Genomic DNA, 14,252 nt, shown 5'->3' on the forward strand with positions numbered 1-14,252 from the left:
GATTGTTATTTAATAAAAAAAATTATTATGAAGGGACAAGTATGATATTAAGTTGGTGGAGGGACCAATAAAATATTGTTTTAGTAGAGGAGGGACGACCATATTCTTTCTCTAATTTATTAATGTTTTAATTTAATTATATCTTAAAATTATTAATAAGTAAATTTTATTTAAAAAAGGTTTTCATGTTTAATATTTAAACTTTTGTATTATTTCCATAATTTCATATAGATTATTGTAATTTACTTTTAAATATAAATAATTAGATTTTACAACCTACCATCGAACCAAATCAGGGACCAGTCTGCTTGAGTCCAAGTCCAATGTATTCTCAGTGAGCCTGGACATGAGTTTTGCACCAATTGGGCTTGATTAGGCATAGATTTCAAGGCTGAAACATGGGCCTAGCTCATATCAGCAATTTATAAGGCTATAGAATTATAATTTAGAAGGCAATTTCCCATACTGGCTGCATCCACTGGCTAGTGCCAAAAAAAAAAAAAAAAAAAAACTATTAGCAAAAGATGAAAAAGCTCATGCAAGGAAACTTTAGATTTTTGATAGCCATGGTAGTTAAGTAATTTTATTGGGTATAAAAAATTGAAATCTCTGTGAAGCCCCCTCCACCATCCTAATTATATCAAAAAAATCCATTACAAAAATACCAAAACACCCCTAACCATGAATGGAATTTTATTTTTTAGGGATAATTTAGTTATTATAAATTGCATAAAAAGTTGAAAATACAAAAACACCTTAAGCTTCAACTTTAAAAAAATTGATTTCAAAGGTAATGAAATCATTTTATTTTGCATAAAAATTTGAAAAAATCGATCTATCTCCATATGACTAATGTATCCATGTGAAAATAGTAAAGCACCTCCCATAACTGGTTATACATGTAGTTTTGAGATGGGCAAAACACTGGAAAAACACTGTGGAGTGTTTTGCCCTCACGTTTTATATTTTCTTTTAATTTTAATATTAATCCAGATCTTGACCCACTAAAATACATGAACTCTGTCCAGATTCTGCAAATTTTAGCTGAGGGAAGGAACAGTTAGCCTGGATATTCTGATACCGCATTTAATTCTTTAGATGTTGGTAACATGTTGTTTCTTCAAATTTTAATTCAATATTTGCCTGCGACTGCATAATTCTATGATTTCTAGTGTCTAAACATAGATGAGCTTACAGTACCAGGTACCCATATGCATGAAAATCAAATCATGTCATCAGGAATAGCATGACAAATCATTTGCTTTGATCTTATATTAATCAAGGATAACATTCTGAAGCATAGTGCTACTGGAAACTTATACATACTAATTGAGGGGGGAAAAAACAAAACATGAAAGAGACAAGCATTGATCACACAGCAATCCAAATCCATGGGACACGTAATTGAAATCCTGGAAGCTACAGTTGAATAAGAGAACACACAGTTTGCACCATAGTGAGTATGAGGAGAACCAAGGCTGCGATAAGAGAGATTATGGCCCATGGAGTATGGAAATACTCTTGTTTCAAGGTTGCCTTCCATTTATTCCAACGCCTCCTGCAGTATGCATTCAGATCTTCAACGAGACTAGCGAAGATGAAATCATCCGCGGAGAGAGCATTTTCCTTGGAAATATTATGAAGAAGAGTCGTAACTGCTTCATAGTCATGTATCCAGTTTTCTATAATTCCATTTCGAACAAGGATTTCCACATCCTTAGGAGTAATGACAAGGAAATTGATCATTGAAATATAGTTAGCTATATAATATTCGTCGCAATGGCATTGCTCAAATGCCTGGATATTCCTGAATAAGATTTCTGTGTTGTCATCTATTTTCAATAGTGGCATTTCCAGGATCCCTCTATCGAATTTCATGTCGAGTAAACTTTTGCCCTGTTCAAAGCTGCTGAACTTAACTCCAGCTTCATCGAGTTCAGTTATACTTGGTACGTTTATGGTCTCGAGTTCTTTGTCCGTTTTATCTGACTCTGATGGCTTCTGACATTTTCTTATGAAGTCAACAAAATGTGCTACTTCAGACGAATTGATTTCCTCCAAAATTGCCTTTTTCAACCAAGAATCCCATCTCTTTTCGAAGAACTTGTGTGCAAGCTCAATCACTGAATATTCCTCTTCAGCAGGGCTACATTTGGTTATGTTGGATGCTTTAAACAAATCCTCAAGAATGAAGAATGGGAGCTGATTTTCAATCAAGCACATGTCAAGTGATATATCGCTCAGCATCCATGGTTTATTGAATATACGGTCATTGCTACTTTCAAATCCTTCACAACAATCTTTGAGCAGGACCATGATGATGAAGGAGGCATCTAGTAATATCATTTTCACAAAGTCTTCACGACCAAGATCGATGGTTTCTGCGTAACAATTACGCAATCTTGTCTCTCTCTCCTCTACAACTTTAATTACGTCCTCCATGCTTGCCGTGCTCCATTTAAGAAAATCTTGCAAGTACAATATTTTGTGCTCCTCCATTGCTTTAAGCTCTTCTTTTCCATGGTGAAGTGGACCAAGGTTTACTACTTGAGGTGTGAAGATCTTTTCATTCGACTCACGTAGTCGAATAGGGACTCTGTAGATACAACATTGATCGGAGAAAGAATGCAACATTTCCATATCCGCTCTCAAGGACTTCGCCAACTTGTTAATATCAAGTGGAAGTTGTGAATTTTCCTCTTCGCCAACATTTCCATGGCTCTGATCAATCATCTGCTGATTAGTACTTGATGTTCCACCATTTTCCATCTTGTGCTTGAACCCAGATGATGGCTTGCACTGTTCAGAACCAGCACGTATAATTAATCACTATTGATAAAAACAAACTGAAATACCAAAATAATATTCGCAAGAAATCAAATTCGAACAATATTCTCTTAAATCACGTCTTTTCACAAGTTCACAAAAACAACAATATAATGGCTAAACGCAGATATTTTTCACGGCTACTCAAGCTCAATTAAATTATATTGGCTTCAAAAGGTTCCTTCTCATTTACAAGCCCCCGTAAAAGAAATTTAAAAAAAAAAACACTATTTTAATCGTTTTCTATTGAGATAATTCATTGTTTATTTTGCAACAAATAATCAATTTTTATCATTCTTCAATTTTTTTTATATAGTTTATCACCTTCGGAATGAAAATTAAATATAAAGAAATAATGGGAAAATTTTCCTTCATGAAAGCATTATTGAGCATGGTTTTATGGAATGATTTTTCCTTTATTAATTCTGAATCTATGCATTTGAAGATTAATACTTTCACTGATTTGTATTTTGTCGGAGCGGGTCACAAAAAAGTATTTTTGACTCATAACACATCATCAGCTTATACTTTCTAGAAGCGGGTGGGTGTAATTGTGAAAGAAAGAGGCAAACACCAATATTAAAGAATGCAATAGCCATTAATGAAGGAGGTGCAGTAACAGAACAAAAATTAAGAAAATAGAAGGGTTGATGTAATCAATGAGGTTTCTTAGTGTTTTGTTTTCCTATACTTAGGCATGTAGTTTGGGAGTTTAGATGTGTGGATTGATCAAGAGATTAAAGAGTGTTAGAGAGAGCATAGAAATCTTGAGTATTGTTTGATAGAATTCTGAATTTCATGTTTGTTTGTGTGTATTTATCTCTCATGGAGGTGCACCACTAGTAACCTCAATCATCCACTCCACCCAACTATGATATCAAAGCTTAAGAAGCAAAAATATAAAATATTCTCGATTTTTTACCCTGAAATCATAATGTTTGAAAGTGTATTCTGAATACACCATTGAAAAGTACTCGACAAGACTATTGTAATGAGGCAATAATCAGCCTAAACAGAGTTTAGACGAGCCTCTTGAAGTTTCACCGTAAAAAGTCATCTTCGCTGGAGAAGACAATCTGAAAAAACCAAATCGTTCAATTTCTAAAATTGCTAAACAACCACATAAGTTTCATAAATTTCAGAATAGACACTAAATATTTCAAAGTCATCCAAAATTTTCATAAATTTCATAACAATTACTCATGTTTCTAAAATTTAATTAACACCCCAGCAATTTCAAAAATTGAAAATAACCCCAGAAGTTCTAAAGTTTTTAACAATCTCAGGAATTGCTACTCTTCCATAACCAATAGACCAAATATTAGTCTACATTACAAGATAAAAAGGAAAGCTCATGGAGAAGTTCAGAGGTACAAGACTAAGCTTGTCGCAAAAAAAGAAAGAATTCACTATGGGGAAGTCTTTGCCCAATTACTGGACTTGAGATCATAATTTGTTACCTGCTGATCATCAACCGATGTTCCTACATACTCCATCTTGTGGGGATACTGATCAAAGCAATTCTATTGTCAGATTCAATATAAAAAATTTGACTACCATGAAGTAGCTAGTCTCAGACTAATTCTGATTGCTTCAGTTTAAAAAAAATAAATTGTTTTATAATTTGCCATCTACTACTAGCATGTTATAATATAATTGACTATTAAAAAAAAAAAAAAACTCTCACTACTAAAACAATTACTTCACTTTCTTAACTGCTGAAGTATCTAATCTTCTTGATTAATAAAAAGGATAATGACGACTGCAACATGTAAACACGCTAAGCGAATTGTAAAGTACTGTCACCTGTTTGCACAATCAAGAAATTAAAAAAAATCATTAAAGAATAATATAAAATTATTTTTGTAGCTTCATCTAGTAACTTCAATTTTAATTTGAAATATTATACCTTAACTGGATCATATTTATGAGTGTCCATGATATAAAAAAAAATTTAATATATTATTAAAGCCTTAATATATAACTAAGGAGTGAGGAGCTCAATTTCATCCTGTATTGAGAAATAATATAAAATTATTTATAGAGATTTTTTGGATTAAGACAATATTTTAACATAAACTAGATAATTAATTGAAAATGGCAGCTACATCAATGTAGTATCAGGAAGAAAATAACAATATGCATTAAAACAATTAACAAAGACATGAAAAGCCTATAGGACTCGAAAACAATATGCATTAAAACAATTAACATATAGAACTGGTATCCAGTTCTATATGTTACCCTATTTTGGACTCGAAAATTTCAGTTTTCTGATGGGTTTTTAGCGACAAGCTTTTCACTTATGTGTGATTATGGAATGCAAATTAGTGGTGTCTTCTTGTAAAATAAAAGGGTAAACTTCAATAATTATCCTTATAGATTCATCATTGTTCTACTTCTACTCTTATAATTTCAATTTTCCCACTATTACCCTTGTAGTTTTCATAAAATTCCATAAATATTACTCTAAAAGCAATTAACAAAGACATAAAAAGCCTGTTGGATAGAAACTTACATACCTAAAAGCTCTCGACAACCGGCAGTTTTAGAAGTTCTCGTTTCAAATGATGACAATCTACCTCTAGTGTCCAAAAAGATGTGCCGAGAATGGTAGACTTTCCCTCTTTAATATACCTTCCAAAATGTTCTATTGCCCCTTTACAATTGCTCCCATGGCAAGAAAAGGATTCTCTTTGATAATAATTAGCTTTTTCCAGAATATTTATTCTCCCATGGTTGGAGCTGACTTCCTGGCTACCTTAGTGGCTAGCTGCTTCCTTGGGGCTTTTCCTCCGGTTGATTTTCTTGCTGTTAGCTTTGTGCCGTTGAAATAAGTGAATTGGGAAATAGGGTTTTCGGGTTTCTGTTTGTTTCTCGAGAAAACGAAGGGAGGTTAGGGATTTGAAAGTTTTTGGCGAGTAGGGATAGGAGGTTCTGGGTATTTTTATAGGGCAAGGGGAGAGGTGAAAGAGGAAGGAAGGGGACAGTGAAATGGGATTTGAGCACGTTTTTATATTTTAACACAAGCATTTAATCATTATCGTACCTCTTTTGACATCTTACCTGCTAATTTTGAACACGTTTTTTTTTTTTCAAAATTGGTTTCGTTTTTCGTAGATATTTTAAAAGCAATGCTATATTCAAGAATAATTATTTATTGATTAAACTAATTGACCCCCATCCAATGGTGGAAAATATTCGAAGGAGCAATCCGAGACATGATTTTTTGGAGTTTTTTTTCGTAATAATGACAGAGGGGACAGATCTAGAGCTTCGAGTCTTGTTTATTTATACAGTATAAAATCAAATTCTGTTTATCGGGGTAAATACTTTATATGAAGACTATTTAAAACTTTGTTTTTGATGATGTACAAAAATATACAGAAAATTTATTTAGTTGCTTTTAGTGGAAAAGCTATAAAGGTCATCAAGGGGGCAAAGGTGAAAGTAAATATTGTATCTGTAAATACTATTACTCTTACAAGTAATTTGTGTGTTTTTTTTATAAAACAATTCAACCGTGCATACGGGTTAGAGATACAGGGGTTTTACAGGACAATGTTTAATAAATAACGCAGGATGCATATCGACAAGTTTAAGTTCGAGAAAAAATTTACTTTTTTAAAAAATTAACTAGTAATATATATGATAATTTAGAGGATTTTGGATTTGAGAAGTCGATCTATTTGGTATATGGTATAGTGATGTGGGTGTGGGCTGGCCCCAAAACAAAAGATGCTCTGTGGAAGTTTATCTCTATAGTTATCTACTTAGATGACATTTTTCAACATCTTAAATCTTTATGAGATCAGCAATCCAAGAAAGGACTGGGTTGTTAAAAGCAAAATTTAAAAAAAAAATAAGAATCATGCCTTGATATTTTATGAGTTTGTGAGCCAAAATCTATTTTTCATGACAAGATGAAAATTCTATATCAGCAACTTCTCTATGTAAAACAAATATATTAACACCATGATTATCTTTTATTGTGGTTGAAATAGGGTGAACCGGTGTCTTTTTTTCTCCTTCCTGTTTTCCGGTGACTTATTCTCACATCTCTAAAAACACAAGAACCCGAACATCTGTAAAATCCAAGCCGTCAAAATCAAGGCACATGGAAAAATTATCTTATCATCAAAAGACGATGACCGAGAAGCTAGATCATAGGCAGAATAATTTTGGATATGAACGAAAATCAGTCCCCAATTACATGGAAGTTGTGAAATAACGCAATTTTGTATACTATTATCCTCCAAACGTCCTCTTATTGTATTTCCTTAAAGCTCCAATATTTAAAACGTTGGTTAAAGTAATAAGAATAAAATAAATGATGTAAAGAAAAAGAAATATAGTGAAGTATATAGTTAACATCCCGACTAGTGCCCCTCACATGCGGTGTTCTGTGGCTTTAATCTTGAATCGTAAAGAAAAAAAAAATCTACGAGTTTGTCTTTTTAAAATATTTAATACTTTATTTTTTGAAGAACATTTAGTGTAGGTAGAAACCGAAACATATATTTGCTATCTTTAATTGATTTGATATAAAATGATATTTTTATTTTAATCATGTAAAACATATTTAATTTTATTAATAAATACCTTATTTATTTTTAATATTTATTTATGTTTAATTTATAAATTTCATGTTAGATAAATAAATTTAAAATAAAGATAAAGTTCTTGAATTTTCCAAAAGAGATTATAGAAATATTATGATCATGAGATTCTTATTAAAAATATGAATTTGTTCTTCCCAAGTAGTTCTACAGAATATTTTTATATAGCCATCAAAATATGCTTCAATCATATTAAAAAAAAATGTTTATTTTACGTGGAATATTGTATGAGATATAAAATATTTTACACATCAATCTATGAAGTTAATTTATTCATTAAAAATATTTTTAACTTACATAACTCTATAAAATATATTTTTAAATAATAATCAAATTATAACATCATAAATCTTTCAACTATCACTATCATTATTATAATGTTTCAATCATATTAAAACATATTACAAATTCAAATTAATAATATAAAAGATAGAATAACAAAAATATGTTCCTAGTTTGTACTGGATACAGTCTATGATGATGTGTTTAATTTCTTGAGCTTAATGAAATTTGATGATGTTATTAAAAAGAAAGAAACGAAATATTACAAGAAACGAAATAGAAAATAAAAGGAAAATTGTTTTGTATGGATAAAGCTGCTTTTGAATAATGACATTTTTGAAATTTTATAAAACATATTTTTGAAGCACATGTATGGATAAAGTGGCTTTTGAATAATGACATTTTTTAAACTATCCTTAATGATGCGGGGTACTATTTTTTAATATTTTACGGCATAATTATTTAAATACTTATTTAATTATTAAGATTTATAAAAATTTGTTTATTTTAAAAATATTAATTCATGTAATTTTTCATAATAATCATTTCTTATAAAAGTTTTAAATTTAAAACTAGTATAAATAGAGATATTTAATTTATTTTATATTAAAAAATTGATAATTCAAAAATTTACTTAAAAATTTTTTATTAAGATTTTCTCTACTATTTAGAGCCTTAAAACTTCAAGAATAGAGTAATGTATAAATTACTTAGAAGGTATTTTAAATTGTGATAAATGGTGTTTTTTAAAATAATTTTTTATTTGAAATTATATTAAAATAATTTTATTTTTATTTTTATTTTTAACTTTAGTATATCAAAATTATAAATAAATATTTTTTAGTTAAAAATACTTTAAAAAATATCTAAAAGTAAAATTTATGCCGAACACAACAATAGATTCAATTGACATTGCCTATATTGCTCGTGTTTTGACACATTCATACATTAAAAAAAAACTCGATTGCTCTCAATTCTCACACAAACTGTGCAATTCTGCCGTTTTTCTGAAGACTTTTCATCTTCTACAGTTCTGCATCCTGTCAGGTTGTGTTTCCAATGTATTTTAAAAGTATTTTTTAAAAAAAAATTAAAAAAATTATTTTATTTATTTTATTTTAAATTAATATATATTTTTTTATTTTTAAATTATTTTGATGTATTGATATTAAAAATAATTTTTAAAAAATAAAAATATTATTTTAAAATAAAAAATATTTTAAAAAATAATATCTACAAATCCCTAAATCAATATCGCATCAGGACAATGCAGCACTTTTCAACTTTCTTTCCACAAAGATAGCAGTTAAAAAGCGACAGTAAGTGGGGGAAATGCAGACAACTCAAATAAGATGAAAAATAATATAAATTATATATAATAATTTATTTAATAATTTAAATTTTTGAGTTGTATTGATTTTTTTATATGGTATTAAAATTTTAATAATTAAATAGTTATGAATTTAAATTTTATTATTTTTATTTATTTGATAAAAATTAAATATAAGATAATATATATCTATACAAGTTTTAAATTTTAAAAAAATTTGCTTGAAAAAATATATTAAAAAATAATATAATTTATATCTTATAATTTTATTTAAAAATTTAAATTGAATTATTGGACAGTAAATTTTCACCAAAATACATAATTAATTCGTGAAAGTTGTTGTGATAATAATGTTTTACAAAGAGTTTCTTAAAGCAATGTGAATAATTGTACTAGGATATTTATTTGCCCTATCTATGCCAATTTCATACTAGAATTATATTTTTAAAACTTGACCTGACATGTTGATCCTGGATCTAGAGTTGAAATCGGGCCGAGTTTATAAAAAAATAGAAGTAATTAAAAACCTGGCTGATCCGGTCAAAAATCCAGTTGCAACCCGTTAATTATTTTTTATTTTTTTTACTAAAATAATATCATTTTAATTTATAAAAAATTAAAATTCATCCAAATAATTTAATAACCTGATCAAAATCTATAACCCGTACCGAATCAGGTTTAAAAACACTGACAGAATTTCCATGTAAAACATGGGGTCTCCATTATTAAAGTTTAATGCAAGACTATAAAAGTCATGCCAATTTCCATGAATAATTGGCATGACTTTCCACAAAGCCTACTTTTAGGCAGGGTAGAGGACTGTGACCGCAGGTATTGTTTGTTTCTGGCGTGACTTTCCACAAAGCCTACTTTTAGGCAGGGTAGAGGACTGTGACCGCAGGTATTGTTTGTTTCTGGCATGACTTTCCACGAAGCAAAGAATAATCTTATTTTACTAGGAAAAAAAAAAAGGACGAGAAGAGAAAAAAAAAGAGAGAAGAAAGAAAGAAAAAAGACGTTTTGCAGAGAAAGCGAGACACAGACATAGAAGAAACTAACATTGTTAACATTTTGCAGGGAAAGCTCGAGCCTTTTGTCAAGGATGGCGACAACATTTCTATCTAATTAAATATAACCATATACATGTTTATACAAAAATATTATGAATTCAAATTATGAATATAAAACATATTGATATATAGATAGAATAATACAAACATATTGATATATAGATAGAATAAAATATTATTTTTTCCATCGATCCATCAATTAGCTGAATCAATAAATAATGATTCTGCAATTTTCTATTTCCAATTCTTTTTTTTTTTTCCTGAATGATTGGCCACCCTCTATTATTTATCTGATAAAAGGGGACCACCTCTATTAATTATTTATCTGATAAAAGGGGACCACCTCTATTATTTCTCCTGAAAAGGGGACCGCCTCTCACTTCTCACTCAAACTGTGCAATTCTACAGTTTTCCTGAGGACTTTTCTAGTCTTTTTCCTTATCTTCTACAGTTCTGCACCACTTGAAAATGAAGCACTCTCCAACTTTCATTCCACGTAGATAGCAATTAAAAGGCAACAGTAACTGGGGGAAATGCAGCGACTTTAACTGGTTGTAAAATAATATAAATTATAAATTATATTTTATTTAATAATTTAAATTATTGAATTAAATTAATTTTTTTTATATAATATTAAAGTTTTAATCATTTAATAGTCATGAATTTAAATATTAATATTTTTATTTATTTAATAAAAATTAAGTATAAAATAAGTTAAACATATACAAGTTTAAAGTTTAAAAGATTTTTATTTGAAAGAGTATTAAAAAAATATAATTTATAATTTATATTTTTATATGATAATTTTAAATTTTAAATTAAATTAGTTATTTGAAAATAATTCATCATCAAAATACATATTTAATTCATGAAAGCTGTCGTGATAATGATGTTTTAAAAAGAGTTTTTTTAAGCAATATGAATAATTGGACTCGGATATTCATCTGCCCTATCTATGTCGATTTCAGACCAGAATTCCCATGTAAAACATAGCTAGGGTCTCCATTACTAAAGAGAAGCTAGAAACCTGAAAAAATTCATGTAAGACTTGTATAAAAGTTGTTGTTATTTATTTTCGAGTCTCCACACAAAAATTAAACAAATAAAAAAAATTATTAAGAAAAAATCCAAAAAAATAATAACAGCAAGAAAAGGATATTGAAGTGCCCAGAAAATAGCTAGAAATTGGTCAAGGAGGTTCAAAAATACAAAGATTAAAATTTGACAGTATATTTTTTTACTGATAAGAGTTTTATTGACAAAAAAATTCAATTTAAAGATGAAAAATCTAAAACCAGATGTTTATGAACTTGATTAAATTTTATTAAAGATTTAATTGAATTAAATTTTAAATTAAATATAAAGTAATATGAATATATATAAGTTTTAAATTTAAAGGGTTTTTACTTGAGAGAATGTATTAAAAAATAATATAATTTATTTTTTATAACCTTCTCTAATAATTTAAAATTTAAAAAATATAAAGTAACATTTAATTTTTTTTATCCATCCATCAATTAGCTGAATCAATAAATAATGATTCTACAATTTTCTATTTCAATATACCAATAAACCATTTCCAATTTTCTATTATTTCTCTGATAAAAGGGGACGGCCACCTCTATTATTTCACATAAAAAGGAGACCGCCTCTCACTTCTCATTCAAACTGAGGACTTTTCTAGTATTGTACCTTATCAACTACAGTTGTGCACCTCGTCTTATTCTACAAATCTCTGAATCAATATCGCATCACAGGAAAATGTAGCACTTTTCAACTTTCATTCCACAAAGACAGCAATTAAAAGGCAACAGTAAGCGGGGGAAATGCAGCGACTTTATGACGTTGAAAAATAATATAAATAATATATATTATATATTATTTAATAATTTAAGTTTTTAAATTGGATTATATTTTTTTTTATATAAGCGTTTTAATAATGAAATCTTACTATTTTTATTTATTTGATAAAAGTTAAATATAAGTTAATGCATGTCAAAGAATCATTTTAACCCAATAACTTAAACTGTTAGGTAAGGTCTTAGTATATAATTTATATTGTTCTCTAATATATCCCCTCAGATGAAAGCCTTTTGTACTTGAAATTTATATAGATCCATATTATCTTATACTTAATTTTTATTAAATAAATAGAGATAATAAGATTCAAATTCGTAATCGCTAGATTATCAAGACTCTGATACCATGTCAGAGAACCATCTCAATTCAATAGTTTAAGTTGTTAGGTTAGGTCTTAATACATGATTTATATTATTTTTTAACAATATAAATTTAAGTTTCAAGTTTGATAAGATGTATTAAAAATAGTATAATTTATATCTTATAATCTTACCTGTCATATAGGATTTTAAGTTGAATAGATTATTTGAAAATGATTATTAATCAAAATACATAATTAATTCATGAAAGTTGTTGTGATAGCGATGTTTTAAAAAAAGTTTTGTATAATCATACATAATAGATATTATTTTTTAACAAATCTTATCAGGTGAAAACCATCATTAAAGAGAAGCTAGAATCCTAAAATGTTTAATGCAAGACTTGTATAAAAGTTTTGTGGAAGTTTTATCTCTATTGTTTACTATCTTGATGACATTTTTCAACATCTTAAACCTTTTTGAGATAAGGTTTTACGATAGTAATCTTTATCTTCAATTAAAGGATGTTTATTTTATGTAAAATATTGCATTGGATATAAAATATTTTAAAAATAAATCTAGAAACTTAATTTGTTAATTAATTTGTTTTTGGCTTAAAATATGTCTATACAATATTTTTTAAATAATAATCAAATCTTAATGTCATAAATCTTTCACTTGCCACTACCATTCAATCACTGATTTTGAACACGTTTTTCTTACCAATGAAATGTTGGTTTATCTGTTAAGACATCGTTATATTCCTGTAAGGATGAGAACACAAATTTGATTCCAAATGCACTTGTTGGGAGGGACAGCCACAAACTCCGAACAAGAGTAGTTTCATTCTATAAAAAAGTGTGAGGATACTCGGGTAAGAAAAAAAAACATGTTTTTCTTAAATATTTTACAAGTAATATACTATGTTTTAGAAATTTAGCTGCTTTAGATATATATCTTCCTTGAATTTGTTTACACGGTTAGACGACCCTTATTCAATGGCGGGAGCAATCTGCTACATGATTTGTCAAAGTTTTCTTAAAAGATAAAAGAAAATATTATCATTACAACTAGTGCCACTGGCAAGCGGTGTTTTGTGGCTTTGATCTTGAACTATTAAGAAAAAAAGTTCAAAGAGTTTGTCTTCCTAAAATATTTAATATTTAAAAAAAAACATTTGGTGTAGCTAGGTAGGGAAGCCGAAACATATATTTGATATCCTTAATTGATTTAATGTAAAATGATATTTTACCATTAGAAAAATTTATGATAAAGAAATGTGAAAAATGTATGGCATGCAGTGAGTATAAGGAGAGAAGAAGCAGCAACAACAGAGATGCCAGTCCATGGATTGTTGAAATAAACCTGCTTCAAGGTTGCCTTCCACTTGTGCCTACGCTTTCTGCAATATGACTCCAGATCTTCGCAGACACCCCAAAGAAAATTATTAGTAGAGCAAAGATTTCCTTTGCTGGGACTCTTAAAAAGATCTGACGGGCCATTAGAACATGTCTTTTTTAACCATTTATCCATCTGATCCTTTAGTTTTTATCCATGCCTCATATCATCCATGTCAGATTTTATTTTACACTAAGGCTATGTTTGTTTCTCGAAAAGTGATTTATGAAAAATCACTTTCCAAACTTTTTTGTATTTGTTTGTCATTAAAAAAATTAGTCAACGGAAAACACTTTCCAGTCAAAGGAAAGTTTGGCTTGGTTTCCAGGAAAATGTTTTCTTGAAAAATTTGGACGGAAAACACTTTCCGGAAGTTGTGAAAAATTTAGAAATGTCATATTATTTGCTGATTATATCAAATTTGGTCCTCAAACTTTTGATTCCTATATATAATTTGTTTTGAATATTTATTTCTCAATTTCATCTCTTAAAATTTAATTTTTATATTAACTTTGGTCCTCATTTTTATAATTGTTATTTGCTTTTTCCTTATCATTTTTTTATTGAA

General features: G+C 28.5%; 1 protein-coding gene across 13 annotated transcripts in view; it reads right to left on the minus strand.

Annotated features, from left to right (window-relative positions):
• Positions 1–1,242: 1,242 nt before the first annotated feature.
• LOC7493259 (UPF0481 protein At3g47200) overlaps positions 1,243–14,252 on the minus strand; it is a 49,261-nt gene continuing 36,251 nt past the window's right edge. The window contains exons 1-5 of one of the 13 annotated variants that reach the window (XM_024592712.2): positions 5,349–5,762; positions 4,543–4,632; positions 4,287–4,334; positions 3,749–3,902; positions 1,243–2,799 (exon numbers count right to left, since the gene is read on the minus strand). In XM_024592712.2, coding sequence (XP_024448480.1) covers positions 1,420–2,799; positions 3,749–3,790 — 1,422 coding nt within the window. In that variant the 5' untranslated portion in view covers positions 3,791–3,902; positions 4,287–4,334; positions 4,543–4,632; positions 5,349–5,762 and the 3' untranslated portion in view covers positions 1,243–1,419. Of the gene's footprint in view, positions 2,800–3,748; positions 3,903–4,286; positions 4,335–4,533; positions 4,633–5,344; positions 5,763–14,252 lie in introns of those variants that run through there. The other 12 variants (XM_052451790.1, XM_024592711.2, XM_024592716.2 and 9 more) reach the window with 12 other exon arrangements.

Source organism: Populus trichocarpa, chromosome 3, assembly GCF_000002775.5.
Source record: "Populus trichocarpa isolate Nisqually-1 chromosome 3, P.trichocarpa_v4.1, whole genome shotgun sequence".
In the NCBI taxonomy this organism is placed as follows: Eukaryota; Viridiplantae; Streptophyta; class Magnoliopsida; order Malpighiales; family Salicaceae; genus Populus; species Populus trichocarpa.